At 44.0% G+C, this 18,141-nt stretch overlaps 2 protein-coding genes across 2 annotated transcripts; both read right to left on the reverse strand.

Annotated features, from left to right (window-relative positions):
- Positions 1-414: 414 nt before the first annotated feature.
- LOC136437534 (cartilage matrix protein-like) lies at positions 415-3,966 on the reverse strand. The gene is made up of 5 exons (XM_066432149.1): positions 3,740-3,966; positions 3,038-3,226; positions 2,204-2,395; positions 1,548-1,718; positions 415-974 (listed from the first exon to the last, which is right to left on the reverse strand). The coding sequence occupies exons 3-5, from the start codon at positions 2,352-2,354 to the stop codon at positions 415-417; spliced, it is 882 nt and encodes a 293-aa protein (XP_066288246.1). The 5' UTR covers positions 2,355-2,395; positions 3,038-3,226; positions 3,740-3,966.
- A 2,686-nt stretch (positions 3,967-6,652) lies between these two features.
- Positions 6,653-11,862, reverse strand: LOC136437535 (uncharacterized). The gene is made up of 11 exons (XM_066432150.1): positions 11,848-11,862; positions 11,357-11,588; positions 10,800-10,958; positions 10,026-10,508; positions 9,502-9,563; positions 8,987-9,134; positions 8,502-8,699; positions 8,234-8,289; positions 7,813-7,972; positions 7,083-7,247; positions 6,653-6,726 (listed from the first exon to the last, which is right to left on the reverse strand). The coding sequence occupies exons 1-11, from the start codon at positions 11,860-11,862 to the stop codon at positions 6,653-6,655; spliced, it is 1,752 nt and encodes a 583-aa protein (XP_066288247.1).
- Positions 11,863-18,141: the final 6,279 nt, after the last annotated feature.

Genomic DNA, 18,141 nt, shown 5'->3' on the forward strand with positions numbered 1-18,141 from the left:
GTATGACTATATTTAGTCACAGGGTGCATTAGGCATAATGCTCCATTGTTGATGCAAAACTTGTACAAGTTGATTTTAAAAATTATGTCAAAACAAATACAAAGTTGTACAGATAAGAATACAGCCTTTTTAAACTCTATGGCCCACACCAAACCTTAGGACGGAGTGCGTCTACGATAGTTTGCAGGTTTGCAAACGTAGCGGTGAACACATAATCGTGAACTCGCCATGTCACAACAAATAGAATGTTTTACAAATAAGAATATGGCCCTTTCAAATCCTATGGCCCACACCATGGAGTGTGTCTACGATAGTTTGCAGGTTTGCAAACGTAATGGTGAACACATAATCGTCAACCGGACATGTCACAACAAATACAAAGTTGTACAGATAAGAATACGGCCTTTTCAAAGTCTAAGGCCCACACCAAACCTTAGGACGGAGTGCGTCAACGATAGTTTGCAGGTGTGCAAACGTAGCGGTGAACACATACTCGACAACTGGCCTGCTGGCCATGTTGTCAAGGGTTTCCCTCCTGACGCTAGCGACTCCTACACAGAAGATCGTGGTGCCGTCGTTTCTTAGTGCTTCGGCGTCCGGTGTGACATCAGAACTCCCACTGTCCGCACCGTCAGTGAGCACTATCCCGATCTTCCTTGCTGCCGACCGTCCGAAGGTGGAGAATTCAGTACTCATAACAGACAAGCCAGCGACAGAGCTGACTGTGGTGCCTAAGGACATGCCTAAGGTCCTTATCCTTGCCACTAAAGCAGGCTTATTGTTGTAGTCCGTTAGGGAAATCTCCCTATCCGCCCTGCTACCTGCAAATTTGATCACACCGACTCTTGCACGACTTCCACCAATGGTTAGGGAGTTTACTACACCGGTGATGAAGTTTCTGACTGTGCCAAATTGCCCATATACACTTCCGGAAACGTCGATGGAAAAGATGATGTCAGCTGCGCTGTCACATGCTATAGAATAGAAGAACAACAGATATCTGTCAAAAGAATTCATCAATCTATTTTGTACAGATCCTTTGCAATTCTAGTCTTGTTTTATCTAAAGAGAATGTAGTGTTTACGTCACTGTTGGCATACAAACCCATTTTCATTCCTTCTGTTTGGAAGGCAGCTAGAAATAGACAGAGGTGGTCATGGAAAGGTTTCAAGCGAGCTCCATCGATCAATGTGTGTGTATTTCTTTGTATATATATATATATATGATATACATATATGTATTAGCTTAGATTGTACTCAGTTCTAGTAGTTCTAAGAATAGCCATTTGTTCCACTTGTCAACATTGTTAACTCGCACTATCTGTACAGTATACTCTTTCTATGCATTCGCCAAAAATAGTTACTCAAGCAACTGGATAAGATTTTGAAGCTTTCTATGCATTGTTTCATGTTGCAATTAGCCCTCGGGCAAGAACTTGCAAATATACAGAGAGAGAAAAAGAGAGAGATGTTTAGATACAGATAGAGAGAGAAAGAGCTGAATAGATAACTAAATAGATAGGAAGATGGAGACAACAAAACAAATACCTGCGCAGGAAGGGGGTGTGCCTCTCCACCGTCCGTCTGCTCCGCACACGACCTCAGACGACCCCTGCAGGTGGTAACCATGGTTACAGCTGAAGGTGCACCTGCCGTTCACTAGGCGGTTAGTACAGGTCATCCCGCCGTTCTGGGGCGTGGCAAGACTCGGGCACTCCACTGGAATGGAAATACATACCACAGTTAACCACAATAAGGAGGTACACGATTCTAAGTACGCATGCGGAGCGAACTGCATTGTGGATATAAGTGTGAAGGCCCCCGAAATAATTAATACGGGCTACTAAGTCTTGTTGACAAATTTCTGTACAATTCCTAGAATTCTTGCGGACTGCACACAATACTATACCATTAGGCTCGCTCCTGAGGTGTCGCCAAAACATTTCCTAGGTTAGACATATCAAGACCTTTTGGCGACGCCTCAGGGCCATGCAGAGGCTTTCGTAAAGCTTTCGTGAGGCTTTCGTTAGGCTTTCGTGAGGCTTTCGTTAGGATTTCGTGAGGATTTCGTGAGGCTTTCGTGAAGCTTCCGTCCGGCTTTCGTGAGGCTTTCGTGAGAGTAACAACACATTCGTGAGAGTAACAACACTTTTTGTACGTTCCTTCAACAATTGCTAGGTGCAGACTAGCTGCTATGTAAATACCGATGCATCTGGCAGTGCTGCCCGACCACCTGCGATTAGCCAGGCAGGTCCGACTGCTGTTGCTGCCGCCAGTAGTCAGCCGGTAGCCGCTGTTACAGGTGAAGGTGCAGGTCTCGGCATGGCGGAAGGAGGATCCGTTGTTACAGGACATTCTTCCGTTAGTGGGTGTAGACAGATCTGGGCATTTCACACCTAGAGTCGGGGAAATATGTTGTTAACCGTTAGAAACTTTTGTTGTCTTACATCAACAAGATGCCAACCCTTTAGCCCAGCGACTTGCAGGTTTGGGCTTTATGTGTAATTTCGGTTACTGCACTTATCGAAAAGAGTAGGGGTCCATTCCGGTGTGAGTGGATCAAACCTTACAGTCTGGTCTTACACAGCTTGTACAAAACTGCTGTGTTGCACCCAAAGGCGGTTTACTGGTTAAGCGAAGCAAACAAAACTGTGAGTATCATCAAGGTCACTACCGACGATGATACAAAGCATCATCATGATGAAGAGTAGCCAAATATAACATGCATTATGGTTTGGACCAGCAAGCAAGCATCTATAAATCGTCTACTCAGTCATCAACATAGACCGCCATGATCTAGACTGTACATCACAAACATGACAACCAATGAGAGAGTTCGACCAGAGAGAGTGGCCGTATGTCTGAAAAATATAGGTATTTTCTATGTTTTTGTTTTAAAACTCTACGTTTTGAAGGAGGTGGGCGGGAATATATGATCGGTCTAAGTATAATAACGACTATTTTTGAAATAAATAATTTTGTTTGGCTAACTACGTAAAGGAAAGTAAGTGCGTCAACGACGTTCTAACGTTACATACCAATACATTCCGCGTCGTTACCAGACCAGGTTGCGTCGGTCTGACAGTGTCTCACACTGCTGTTGGTGGGAGTCAGCTCGTAGCCTCGGTCGCAGGTGAAGTTGCAGGCCTCCGGATAGCGGAAATAGGAACCGCTGTCACACGTTATGCTGCCGTGCAGGGGACTAGACAGGTCCGGGCATTTCACCGCTGAAATAAAATCGTGAGTTTTAGAATGAGTAACATCTACTAACATAATTCCACCAGGATACATAATTCCGCCACCCTGAAATTAAAAGATACGTCGGAACAGATATCCAACCCAACTTCCCCCAGTATAAGGCACTCCTGTACATCTAAACTATGCATACCTGGGTGGTACTGCACTAGAGATCTCTCAAACAAACTGTTTTTCAAAGTGGGGGATTCATGCAACCCGGCGGATTAATGCCAATGGAGATTACACATAGCAACATAGATTGAGTATATTATAAATAAAAATTACAAAACTTCTGCAATATCATTTCGAAAGCTTCCAGTATCTATCTGTCAAGATTTGAGGTACTGGGCAATGACGTGAGGAAAAATATCAAAAGCTGCAAGCTCCTGAAATTTTGATTGCTCTGCGATTATCACATATTTGAACTTGTTGACCTCTCAATTCAACAATTGGACAAATTAGCCAAAGCCAAACACTATGGGAAATAAGATTATCGAACTTACCTAAACATGGTGTGGTCCCTGAACTGTTTGTGTCGAAAGGAACGGTCCAGTTCCCGTCAGGTCCACAGGAGTACTCGGCATAGATCAGCCTATCGTAACCAGGATTACAATGGAGGGAACAGACGACTTCGTACTCCGCCACTGTGCTGTTCGCTGATTGGCAGGCGTTAGCTGCAGAGGATGTCGGGATAGAACACGTGAAGAAACCGTTCTCCGGTTCAGCGATCTGTAAGTGACGTCATAACTTATTAACATATGTAGCCGCCATCTTGGTACGTGGAGTGCATGGATGAAACGCGCGGTAATTCTATTTACAGCTAGCAATTGCTAGTGGTGGCGTCGCGATGGCGCAGTGGCAGGGTGTTTGGTCCAGAACCCAAAGGTCCTGGGTTCAAATCCGGGGTTCCCTGATTTGTCCCGTTGACTTTGTGACCTTGGGAAAAGGCACTTCACACTACTTTCCCCTTTTAACTCAGGTGAAAATGAGTACCTAGCTTCGGTTAGGGACGTCCCTCGGATAGGACGTTAAGTGGAGGTCCCGTGTCTGACATTGAGGAGAGCCACACCTAGAAGGTGAAAGAACCCACCACACTTATCCAAAAAAAGTAGGGGTCCATCCCGTCGTGAGTGAATCATATAAATCTGACCAGATCTGTCAATGTCGCTTCAGTTCAAACCTTGTTTGTCACGACTTGAGGCGGTTTACCGGGTATGCAATACAAACAAACAAACAAACAATACAACAGATTATCCAGCTCTCTGTTCATCAGCAGATTCAAACATTCAACGATCTCTGAAACACAACTTTCCCCAAGAGAACCACTTTCTATTCGACTTCCATGTATTTTAGCTAGGGGCAGAGGCAGGATCCTACTGACCGGGAAAGGCGGGCAGGCTGTCCGCTCACAGTGCGTCCCGTCCCCGACCGTCCCGACCCGGCAGCGGCAGCTGAAGGCCTGGTGCCCCGTCAGGATGCAGATCCCGTGCTCAGGGTGGCAGTCGTGCAGGCCGAGCCGGCAGTAGTCAGACGGGACACATCTACAGGACGGTTAGGAGAAGTCTTTATTGCCATCTCCAGTATTTTTCGATAGCTATTCTTATTTTCATTTCTGTTTAAGGTGGTTCATTGTCCAAACGTCCAAAAAACATATCAACACTAGCTAGATACGTGGTCGTTTAGGAATGTGGCCCGATTTACACAATGCAATGTTATTTCACGGACATTTTTCGAATTGAAATGAGAGAAAGGGAAACATAAAACGCTGTCACAATTCCATCGTATGTCATATACGTGTATGTTTGTTTTTAACCACACGAACAAAAATAAGAGCAGAAAGTTGCAACAGGTCACTCGTAGCCTTGCTCGTAGTCGAATCATACATCAATATGTGAAACATTTCATGAAGAACTAGTTCTATGAAAAACGGCATATAAAGAAACAAATATGTATGATTAGTCCATATTGATTTGATAATGTGGATGACATCCGCGCGCGCATCACTTTTCGTCGATGAAAATGGATGCCAATGTCGTAGAATGTCAATGTCAATTCCAAAGTCAAAGAAGAAGCTTAAGTTTTGAAAGAACAAAAATCAAGAATCTATATTTCGGTTTGCCATACTTAGTTTCATTCAACCTTCGTGTCATCATTTCATAATGAAGGCAACGTTTTTTGGCCAATTTTTTTTTTTCATTCGCACGCTCGCATCATTTTTTGGGTTCCCAGAGGATGTCATCCATATAATCAAAGTCAACATGGCCTTACCGTCAAAGATAGGAAGGCGTCTTTACCTGGGCTTGTCGTTCCAATGTCCACTGGCCATGCACCTGAAGCTGTAGAGGCTGTGGAGAAGATGGCCGCTCTCGTCGGCAACTTTGTACCCCGGCTCACACGTCGGGCGGCAGGAGTCCTGGAACTTTGTCCCGCTGCACGTGAGACTACCGTTAGCCGGGTTCTGTATGACAAGGAAAAATATTACGTCTGTTGCCGTTCTTTTTTTTATTCAATACTTCAAGTGACGTTATTCAATACTTCAAGAAGAATAAATGTTTGTAAATGATTAATCATTTCCGCTTTTTTTTTGGCCTTTCGGGCGTGACACCTACGCTGCCCCTGCGGCTACCGGGCTATTTTCGTGCCTGGCCGGTCCCGCTTTTACCTTAACTCGGACTTAATAGACCGATCCCAAAGCCACGCCCCTTGTTCGATTTCGAACACCTCCGTCAAAAACAGGGTCTGACGGACTAAACATGGCCGCCGCGGCAAGGTTGAAAATAATGCCACTGACTTCGGTTTAGCTTTTGTGGCACTGAAACCCTTTCAGAGCGGGCCAAAAAAGAATGCTATGTCTTCTTTGTTGAAGGCTGTATCCACCGGGTAGAATTGTTTAAGGAGGGGGTAGGTGTAGTTGCAGTGAGAGCGTAATGTTTTCGGTCAATGTTAAAGCGGTATGCGCCGCATAGCTTTCCCTTGTCGGTGGGCATCAGCGCCCAGTTTCTGACAAGCAGGCGATGCACGTGTAAAACAGGGTTCATATAGCTGTGACAGGGTTCCCACTGCATTGACTGCATGCATAACAGCTGCATGGTGTTTAGTAACTAAGAATTAAAATGCCTCCTTTTACTTCCCCGTTCACTTTCAAGTTAACCAGTTTCACACACCAGTAACTGAAGATACAAAACTCTGCGCTAGCGGACTTTGTAGTAAGTCAGCATGTGGTTCAAGCTTCCTCTCCTTGAGTGCCCGATCTATTTTCTTTTTAAAATCGTTTTTGTTCTGAACATGCATTCAACCAATACAGTGGAAAACCTGTCCCAGATATACGTACCCTGCTTTACACGTGCCATTTCTGCCCCGCCAACGCTGTTTTTGACGGAGGTGGGCTAAATAGAACAGGGGGTTCTATCGGTCTTCTATTCGTTCGATATGGTGTTCGACAGGATCGGTCTATTCAACCCAGGACCGTAGCAATACTGAAGACCATATCCTAGAGGATTACATTCAATAGTATTGTATTTGGCCCCTTATGCCAACGAGCTTCTAGCTTACGTACAGAAAGATTGCCGCAGTCCTTCTTTTGACAGAACAGATCTGGTCCCCCAACGACCGGCTGGAGCGCTAGAATTCACAAAGAAATATATCTTTAGAAATATTGTTAGCGAAACTGAAGAAGCGATCTTGTACAATACTAGTAGCTCAGCCAGGTCTACTACATTCTTAATTGCATATACAAATACAGCCATAAACATGTTGTGACTAGCTGTAAATGCACGTTGGTTTGCTGTTGAAACCTGTGCTAAATTAATCCTCTTGACAGTAAAGGTCGGTGAAGAAGCGCCCTACCTGTCTCTTTCAGGCTCCAGTTTCCTGTGCTATGACAAGCTATCGTCTGGTGATTCGTTCCTTCGTACCCGTCCGCACAGGTGACTCCGCAGGTGTTCCCGAAAGTGTGACCGCTGGCGCACTGGATGGCTGTGTTGGGGAACTCAGGAGGGGCTCCGCAACTCACTGGTACAAATGATCGAATGCCTTGTCAATATTTAGAAAAATCATCCCAAAACGCCTCTCAATTTAAGAGGCCCAGCATTTGGGATATTAGTCTTAACCATGGCATATTTATGTACCACTTCGTTCTCATTTAGAATGAAAAAAAAAACGCGTTATGCTTAGGTCACAATTGCACCCGTGCCCGTAGGAGATGTAGTCCCGGCCGGGCCCCGAAGTCACAAATTTGTTCCGATGGACTGCCGGACACCCGAAGGGTACCTCTCGGTGTTCTCACGATTAACTCACGGCGCCTATTTGTTACCGGGTCCTCCGTTGATTTTAACTCCGTGTTAGAAACTTCCAGGGCCCCGGCCTTGCCAAAAAATTGCCCGGTAGCCGAAGGTTGCCCAATGGGGCCAGGTGGGGGTAACGCCCGAAAGTGAAACAAACAGCTGTGACCTAAGCATTATACGGAGTAAAGCGCTAAGGGGGCAATACTAACAAGAAGAAATATTCATATATGAGAAATCGCGTATGTACTAGTACCATCACGGCATAACCCCTCCCCTAAGATATGTCACATTACCTGGGATGCACTCTGGTTCCCCGCTCCAAATGGCCTGGTCTCCGTCAGCGTGACAGGTGAAGTTGCCCTGGTTCAGCCGTTCGTAACCGTCCTGACAGGTGAGATGGCACCTCTCACCGTACGTCGTACCTGTACAGGTGACGTCACCGTGTGCGGGCATCTGTGCACGGAGGAGTTGAATTTCATCTTTCAGATGTCAAATTGGAAATTCTATGTCCCTAGTCTATAGACTAAAAAAAAACTAAAATCGGCAGGTTCTTGCTAGAATAGGTCGGGTAACCGGAAGCACAACATTTCTTATTTAAATCAATATAATGTTGATGAAATTATGACTTCTGTCAAAAATATACAAATGTAACATAAGCATAACTGAAAAAATTCACTAGATACTAGATTACTATAGCATACATGAAATACCCACCGAAATGTTTCCACAATCAGCGATGACACAAGTCAGAGTCTGTGGTATAACGGGGTCTGCCAAAGATGAAAAAGTCCGTCACTGTTCATTGCATACAGGACAGCCAAAGAGCCAAAACCAATGCTGTAACATGCTTATCAATATCAAATAATACGTACATAAGGTATGATGCAAATGTATCCTGGAAAACTATCTTTTGAAATGGATCAAACACCGGTACCCGATGAAAAAAAAATCGAAAATATATGATATGTATTATTTCCTACACCTGCTGAAACAGCATTTTCCATCTCTGTCGTGTTTCCTCTGGTAAAAACGGTCCAGCTTCCGGTCCAGCTGCAGCCCAAGATGTTGTCCGTTTCCGGTAGGTACCCTACGTCACAGATAACGTCACATCGGTCCGAGAACACGTGACCCCAACACAGGTGCGAGCCGTGCGGGGGGTCCTCAGGTACACCACAGGTTACTACGTAGTGAACAATACATGCAAACGATGAGACCAAAGTTTTACCTTGAAAAAAATTAGAATTGGAAGTGATATCTATATGTCGATGGAGAAGAATGGAAGCTTCCAGAAAGTATAGTTTAATATAGATTTGTCACATATTTATGACACTTTTTCAAATTTTCAAAAGAACGTGATTGTTTTAAAGATTGTCAATTCTCAGCAGTGCTGAGAGGTGGAAAAGTCTATCCGTAGCCTTGATTACTGGCCTTATGATAATCACAGAAAAAAACAGAATAACGCTCTACCTGGGTCGCACTGTGCGGGTTTGTCCCATTGTCCTGTAGCCGCACACGTCAGTACAGCGTGCCGGCGTAGGTAGCCTCGCTCACAGATCACTCTGGCTTCAGACATGTATGTGTTTGTGCTGCTGTAGACTCGGCCATGAGCTAAATTCTGCGAATAACAGAAAGACTTATCTTCCCTCCAAACAGGCTAGAGGATGTTTCTTTTCGTACTTCTCAGTTATTCCTGTGTTAGCAATTATCGTTTCGTTTTGTGGTTGAAAACCACACCAAATACTGAGAATAGATTAAAAACGACAAAGGCGGTCCCAAATTTAAAGCAATTGTAACTGTGCAGCAGCGACACCTAGCTACAGTGCGAAGTAGAAGCGGTCATTATCACCCTGAGGAAGGTGACAGGCAGTCATCGAAAAGTTGATCTTTTGTAAATGTGTGGTTGTGACTATAGACATCTTTGACCCGGTGATTTACCAACATGATTTTAACTTCTGTTTAGGTAAGAGATTAGAAATGAGTACCTCAAAGTCTCCTCCACAGACCACGGTTCTGCACACCGGATGTCTGGTCGCCCCAAACGTCTCTGTGAACAGACAGAGAAAGGCAGTCAAATTACACAAATGTCTACAAGACGTCTAGGTAAGAGTAAATATGGAGTATGGACATACAAAACTCTGAACTAGGTACATTCAATGCCACAAAAATGATGATATGGCTACCGAAATTGGCTCGCACACTAGTTTCGGACACATACATTTCTAACAAACTTATGGTTCGCCAAAAATAGTTACTCAAGCAACTGGATAACAGACGTTTCAGATAGCATCCGCTATCTTCCGTCACTAACTAAGGACAGATCTGGTAGAACTAGGTTTCAACTTATGGTTCCTTCTTTGACAGGAGGACAGAGTTGCGCAATGATGCCGAAAAATTAAAAGTAGATGGAAGAGGGCACCTTTGATTATTCGTGATAAAGAGTGGGATACGGAGTTTTTACAATGATGTTTTCCATAAAATCAACTTGTTATTGCTTCAATGTTCCTACCTAGACGAGACAGAACATCCAGGAAGTCCAGGTTGGCCACGATGTCGTCGATATTCGGACCGACCCAGATCAGCAACTGCCGCATCATATCAAAATCAATAATATTGTCGAGTGAGATCATATCTAGATATGTCTCCACGACACAAAGGTTGGGAACTTGGTCAAGCTTTATTAAGATGTTGAGGGCCACGTCGGCGTAGATTTCGTCGGGGATACCGAGGTACTCAAACACTCGCGAGTCGGTATTCGGCATGGCGTCGGCAGCCCGACCGACGCCGACAAGTGTCGACACGACCTCGGGCTCGATCGGCGCCCATCGGCCGCGGTTGCAGAACAGAAGCCCTGCGTCATCGGTCTGGTAGCCCACGTGACACTTGGCGATGCACATGCGCACGTGGATGTTGTAGTAGGCGATGCTGGTGCAGGTGAAGTTGCCGTGACGTAATTCGGGGAGTGACTCAGGGAGTGACGTGTTCCCGCAAACTGGAATAAAGTCAAGAAAACTGTCAAACATCAAAGTCAACAATACATCATTTGCTATGTACCGTGACCGACAGGTACAAAGTGCGACACGCCGACGCTTGAGGCGCGACTCGCAGACTTAATTTAACGGCGCGACACACCGATTTTTGCGGCGCGACACATCGACTTTTGCGGCGCAACACATTGACTTCAGAGCTGCGCGACACACCAACCTGTGTACCTGTCGGCCACGGTAGCTATGCTAGTCTCAGCCTCGAACACTCAGGACAGAAGAGAGTAGAATTAACTCACACTCCTCCACAGGAGGCGGCAGGGTCGGTTGTTGCACGGTTCCAGGCGGTTGTATCGCTGATGCGTCCCGCCCACCGGCCAGCGCCAACCGGTACCACCTCTGCATCTCCGGGGAGAACTGCTGAACCCACGCAGGCACGGTCTCCGGGGCCGTGTACACTGTCGAATCATCGAAAAGATACAAGAAATTTCAAAGTCCAGAATCTAGAATACTGCTAAATGTGATGAAGGTAAAGTACAAGCAAACGAGTGCATACTAGGCTTGATCAAATCAACTTTAGTCTTTTCACAGCTAGAGCTAACTTTCGGGAAACGGCTATCCGATATTCAGAAATAAACTAAGTACTGTCCGCTTGCTGCAGTCTTCTTGTAAATAACAAGAGTGTCAATGCGTTTGTGACAAAATTGATAAGACACACGCTACAGAAAATAGAAGATCGAAGAAGCAGCTCATCACATAATTCGTCTTTGGTCTGGGACAGTGATAAGAACTCTACAACTGTTACAGCGGTAAGATCTAGAAGATGGCAGAAGCGTTAGCTTGTAACGCTACTTACCTGACAGGACGTTGGTCTTGAAGAGGACAGCGAAGACCACAGCTGTTAGAACCGCCAGGCAGTAGAAGATGGCGGCGAGGATGACTAGCGTGTCCGGCCCTTTCCTGCGCGGCGGGTTCAGGGAGGAGCCGTACCCGTACAGCGGCGGGCCGTATGACGTCCAGACCGCGTCGGGCTTAATGTGCTTCCCGGTGAAGAGGGAGTCACAACTCGCCTGTCTTTTCAGAGGGGTCTGTGATAAAAACAACATGTCAAAACATACTTTATGTTGATCTACACCCTAATGAGACTTCATACTAAGATTTATAACAAAAACAATATATTTCACCCATACTGTACTGTGGGAGAAATATAAAAATGCTACGGGAATATTCAAAACAGGGTAGAGAAAGACAGCACGCATTACCATTGTCACCTTTGACTCCACTGATATATTTTGCTCGGTTTCTTCGTAATGGAACTCTTCTTCCGTCTCTTCAACAGCAGCACACCTTGGAACAGGTCATGTATAGTTTAGCGCATATTGAAGTTGTTTTACTTGATCATAAGTTTTTATCTGTCAAGGTCAAAGTCAAAATCTATCATCAAAACGCCGCCATTTTGCTTTTGCTTGAAAGGCATGCTGGGTAAAGAATGATGACCTACTGAACTTCTGGGAGGTCTTGAGGTGGTGTAGGGTCTCTGTTGATGTCTTCGTCATCACTTTCACTGCTTGAGTCCGGTGTTCCGCCTGTCTAAGACATTGAAAAAATGTCGGGTAAATCTAAACGTAGGATTGCATTGTACGGCACGATATTATACATGTGCTATATACTATATATTGTATTTTGCTGTATGGCACGGCATTTTATGATGATACGAAAAAAGTTGTGCTGCAGTACCAAGTTTATCCACCAGAGGGTCCAATATCGACATTGATCGCCGGGTTTAGAACAGCTACCCACATACCAAATAACATGATCACAATCCATCCAGAGGTTGAAACACACACACATGCACACATACACACAAATCCATACCTCCATTTTCATGGCGGTGACAAGAACATTTCTTACTAGTTTTTGACGGTGCTCCCATGCGGAGAAGTCTTCCCACAGGAACTGGCTCTTGATGCCAGTGCACGAGCTCGAGGCCTGCTGGGGGTGAACATGACATGACACATGATACAAAACAACGATTGGTCACGTTTTCACCTTTTTGTGGCCGGTGTATGATTTCCCCGTACAATGAACCTGTACATACTGTGTATAGCGTCTGTCTTCTCTGTCACGACCAGTGGAAGATTAGCTCATCTGTTCATTGAGTTCATTTGAGCTAAACTGGTTCGAGATCACTTTCCTTTCCTTCACGAGAATCTATAATGTACAAGATTCAACGAATAACAGAACTTCTCGTTAATCATCCAGCGTTAAAATATAACAGGTGACGAAACAGTCAACGCTCTTGACTCCAGAACATATATATTTTCCTGAAACATTTCTATATGAAGAAACATCTGTCAAAACGTCCTAGAAAGGTTCCTCAAACTATCAAGGCAAAATTGACACTATCGTTTATCATGATACATCTACAAGTTGACATACATTGTACCTGTTACAATTGTCGCGCAATAAAGTTCTTCTACTTTTTCATTAAAGGCTACAGTTGACGTCAACTTGGTTATTTCAACAAGTATTGTCCAAGAGCCAACATGTTGCCAAAGCTCTTCAAACATGACAGCGGGAAGGATATTACACACTGTAGTGACAAATTGATACAAAACGTTATCATATACGGTTCGAGGCATTTCAGAAATATCATATCAGGATATATTTTGATGAAAAGTCAATAGAAGAAATGTAGAAAGTTTGCATTTGTTACCTGTACATTGCCAATGTCGCCTGTCGCCGATGTTGCCCCAGTCGTATGTCTAAGTTTGTGCCGTCTGCTCCGAGTACGCCCACCTAAGTCACCCCGAGAAACCAGGTGGTCACATCGCGTGGTCCAGGCTGTCTTAGTCGGGCCTTGAGTCCACCTGCCCCGAGAGAGCAGCTTACTGCTGCCCGGTGAGGACGACATTGTTCTGTTCTCAAGCAAAACGGGAAGAATGAATAAGTACACGGCAAATATTGCTCTTTGAAATATTGAAAGTTTTCGGTCTCTAAGTACAACAATGTCAACCATGGACTTTCAAACACAATCGCGACCATTTAAAACCGGCAAGATGTTTGTGTTGTCACATTCGTAGTGCAACAAAAAATAAAAACATTCTTGGGACGGGGATTCGAACCGAGAACCTTTAGATTTCAAAGTCAACTGTGGTCCGCTGCTATTCCCTGGCGCCCGGTCGACTCAGTTGTAAATACGACGATCGTTACAGACTGTGTTTTTATACTCTCTTAACAGAGGAGTGGGTCCGGCTGTGTTTTTTTTACTTGTTTTTATGCGTTTTTGTCGGGCTTTCTACTGTCTCTATGTAGAGACAAAAACGTGACGAAGTAGAAAGCCCGACAAAAACGAAAAAAAACACGTCAAAAATCAGCCTATGTTGGAGAGTAGTGTTTTTAGGCGAATTTTTTCAACCCTCCGGCTCAAACACAGAGACAAGAGATACACTCACCTGTGCTACACACCTGTCTACAGCTGGAAATGACCGTCTGTAGGTGTTGTTGTGAGCTTATGAGAAACACTGAAGTGACCCTCAACGCGCCAAAGCTCTGTATTTCCTGGTTAAAGTTTAACCACGATATTGTCCACAGTGTTTTGATAATGACGTGAACGCCTCCGCCGGACATACTGGGTTATTCCCCCGGTACCTGCGCCCACGAGTCACGCTCTAAAATCAGTACATGACGTCGACGCATCTCAGCTGAAGAGATGTTTATGATTATTTATTATGATATATATTAGAGGCATAGTTTTGGTCCAGCCTGTTTGTGTATGTGTATATCCGGAGTAAAAGAACCTCTGGATGAATTGTGACGATATATTTGACATGTGGGTAACGTTAGGTGTTGTCGACGCAAAGGTTGAGGTCAATTTTGGGCCCCGGAGTGGCTGACCGCGGTACTGCAGCAGAATGTCCCATTCTTGTATCGTTTGTCGGACACGGGGTAAAATCGGCTCCTCGCATGGTGCCTACAAACTGATACATTATATGTCAACTAGGTCATTCCGAATGTACGTTAAGATATCGACCTAGCTATTTTTGGAAAGTTTGCACTGGCCTAACTCAATGTATATCTTCAAAATTTACAAGTGCTCAGTCGGCTATACCCTATCATAGCCTCATCTGCAGTACCGATCCCTGTCGCATCGAGAAAAGTGGCTAAATGACCGTCAGATTACCAGCTTTCCGTCGTATTTTCGGGAATCGGGAAATCGCAGAAGGCTCGCAAAGGGGTTTGACTCTTTCGGCTTCTATGACGATGTTTCCGATAATGCGGCCATTAGAAATTAACAGCGACAATATTGACAACATTTCACCATTACAACAGTGGAATATTATGTCATAAATTACATATTCTTCACATCATTACCAATTGAAGCGGTCGAGTGTCCTGTAAATTGTCACATTATGAAGAGCTATCACGTCCATATCTTGTACGTGGTTACGGATATGTATGGATACCATCCGTTTTCCCTTAACAACTTTGACCTTTTATTCAGCTATTCATCTGCTTATATGAAGTAACTATCAGAGTTGCCCGACCGTCGATCAGAAAGCATTACGATCTTTCACCCCAACATCTGCTTAGAGATCAGGTAGATTGTCTTGTTTCAGAAGACGATATAGCAAACTAACTTATACAAAGAACAAATTCTTTCGAGATTTAACTTCGTTAACTTTATGTTGCCCAGTTTCAAAAGATTGTGTAACACTAGCACTGAAATTCTTCAATGTTTCTTTGTGGAAACTGGCGAAAATCGATGCGCGCGAGGACGTCAACCGTAAAATCAAGTCAACTTGATCTGAAATGAACGCTTTCTCGAGAAGAGCGAATGGATATGAATCAAATGCGTTTTGGGGGCAGACGGATGAAAATTCTATGCACGCAACAAACAAAATAATTACAGGAACCATCCCGTGCAACGACCCAGCACTAATGCCGAGACAAAAGTATGAAAAAAAGTTTCCGTGATCTTTCAGCGGCTCCTACATTCGAAAACCGAAAGGTGCGATCCTCTTTTCGATGATAGAATGCCGTAAAAGAGTGATTTTGAAAGCGCTGTCCCAATACAAATCTATTCGTGCTGCAGCACGTGTTGTGACTTGTCGTGCGTATAGGTGTTACTTAGCCTCAAACAGGCTTTGGGCGTTGTAGAAAAGGGTTGTCAAAATAGGCTGCACCTCAGAAGCCTCTAATATGAGGCTATGGAAAACGCAGATTTTTACATAATCTAGTGTGTGTCATTCAATAGTGTGTCATTCAGTCACTGAGTAATTAAACTTTGTCTTGATCTTGAATTGAATTAATCTTCTTTTTAAAGACTACTTCAAGACATCCTAAATTGTATTTACCTCATTAACATATCTATTCAGAGTTTTGGTATAAAACCTGGTGTTCTCAGTCCTATCGTTAGTCACTGACGAAAGACAGTGGATACTGTCTGAAACGTCTGACTGTTTCAAAATCTTATCCAGTTGCTTGAGTAATTATTTTTGGCGTATCTTATTACCTGGATGTCTAACCTTCATCAATGTGTCATTCAATGTTCCTTGTGTCATTTTAGGAGATTCTAATTTTCATTGAGGAACTGTTTACAAGAAGCACAACTATACACCCTTTGTCTTTGAAAGACTAGCGCTAACCCTGTACTAGTAAACAAACACCCAATCACTTTGAAATGCCAAAATATACATAGCCTCTATAGCAGGCCTCTTAGCAGGGCTTTTGTTGACTTGTATATCGTGTGCTGTTTCCTGGCCGTATCCAGTTTCTAACTGTCACCCAGCCCAGCCCAAAGGTCTACTATGAAGACTAGAAAGTCGGTACAATAAGCACCCTGGCCTTGGTGCTGAAGTTGAAACCATCGTGTGTTGAATGTGTTATCAGTTTCCCGTTATCTTGAAGCAGACAGGCACTTATTCTATCACAACGCCGATCGACTCTAGCGACTTAAAGGAAATGGAAAAAGGTCTTTCGCTTGAGCAGCTGACGTAAAATATCTCCATTTCACAAAGTCCTGTATCAGATGAAATCCTTCAGACTAGTCCTCTTGAAAGAAGCTATTCACGACAGGCGAGTTTGAAGGGGATTTCTAGGTCAAATTTTAGAATACATCCTCGCGCTAGATAAAACCGGCATAGATGGCTGTAAAGAAATTAGGCAAACCATGAATTTTATCATCAAAGCAGCCGCAATAAAACGAACAAACATTTTCGGAAGCTTTGTCGAAATGAAAATGCAGCTACAAGAGTCGTTCCGATTCATGCGAGTCGAAATCTTCTACTTTTATAAATATTCTATATCATAAAGAAACGATCTTATAGCTACAGACACCCGTAGGCATGTACCCAAGATAACCCGAAAAGTAGTATAAGACTGGTTTTATTGTTCAATGATCTCATTAGCAGCTATGAGACTGAATTGACGAGACACATTAAATTTCATTTAAAACAACTATATGTACTTCATTGCATCCGCAATAATTAAAAAAAATACTTGTTAAAATAGACAATACACACAAGATAAGCTTCTTCTCGTAACACATATAGTCGTGGATTTCTTAAATGTTCAGAATGCGAATCATGTATGGTAACGCACTGTTCATAGTTCTGCCATATTAAGGGTCAAGTTTATGTGACGACCGTGATTGCCGGACACCGATGTTCCCTCTAGTTGGTGGAAGTAGGTGCTAGAATTGACCTGAGCGAACAAGCTTCTTCGTAAACGACTCTGTCAGAGTTCTATGTCGTGAGTTGAGGGTTGGCAGCCCCAAAAGAGAGCAAGCAGTGGTGTACGATGTGTATTCAACACCCAGGATGACGCGCAGGGCTCTTTTTACCCTAAAAGATCATAATTCTACATATCCTTCTAAAGCTCGCCCGATGTCCAGTGTGGCACGCTGAGTGAAACGGTCGTTCTGTGTATATCTCTGCTCCGCACCTGTGCGCGTAAACGGTTCACGGGTAATGGATGTTTTCATGAGCTAACTTGACATTTGGCTTTATGGGGCTAGGGGAGGTTTGAATGCAGCATTAAATGCATAGCCGGGCATCGTCAAAACTTCCCCAGCATTCCTAACACTATCAGTACTAACTACCAACAGGGTGGGGTGCGGGTGTGTGTGTTGGGGGTGGGGTTGGGTGGTGTCAGAGACTGAGAATGTTTAACGATACAAGTAAACCTGGTACTGAAATATTATAGATAACGTATATGGGTCACCCAAGTTAAATTTGTTTGTCACTAAAAGAGACTGTTAAGGCCAATGGGCATCAAGACATCGTTGTATAGACTAGATTTATTATTGAAAATAAATATACGTTGAACGAGGGGCGTTCAAATACGTTCTCGGCCTCACCCAGACACAACTCACATTTTGGGCCATAGTTATGAAGTGTGAAGCCTGAAATGAATGTCCACCAAAACTAACTAATTGCGATCATATCTATATAATATAACTTTGCAGGCGACACCATTGTGAAAATCAGTAACGTTAACAAAGATGAGAGAGAATGAAAAACTATGGACAATTGAGCTGTGACCCGAGGTGCGCGGGTCAACTCGCCTCTTTTTTTTTTTCTCAAGATCTCTTTGAATACATGAAACACAATAATCAATCCCTTAAGACACAAGAATATA

The sequence above is a fragment of the Branchiostoma lanceolatum genome, chromosome 6 (assembly GCF_035083965.1).
Source record: "Branchiostoma lanceolatum isolate klBraLanc5 chromosome 6, klBraLanc5.hap2, whole genome shotgun sequence".
NCBI classification, from domain to species: domain Eukaryota; kingdom Metazoa; phylum Chordata; class Leptocardii; order Amphioxiformes; family Branchiostomatidae; genus Branchiostoma; species Branchiostoma lanceolatum.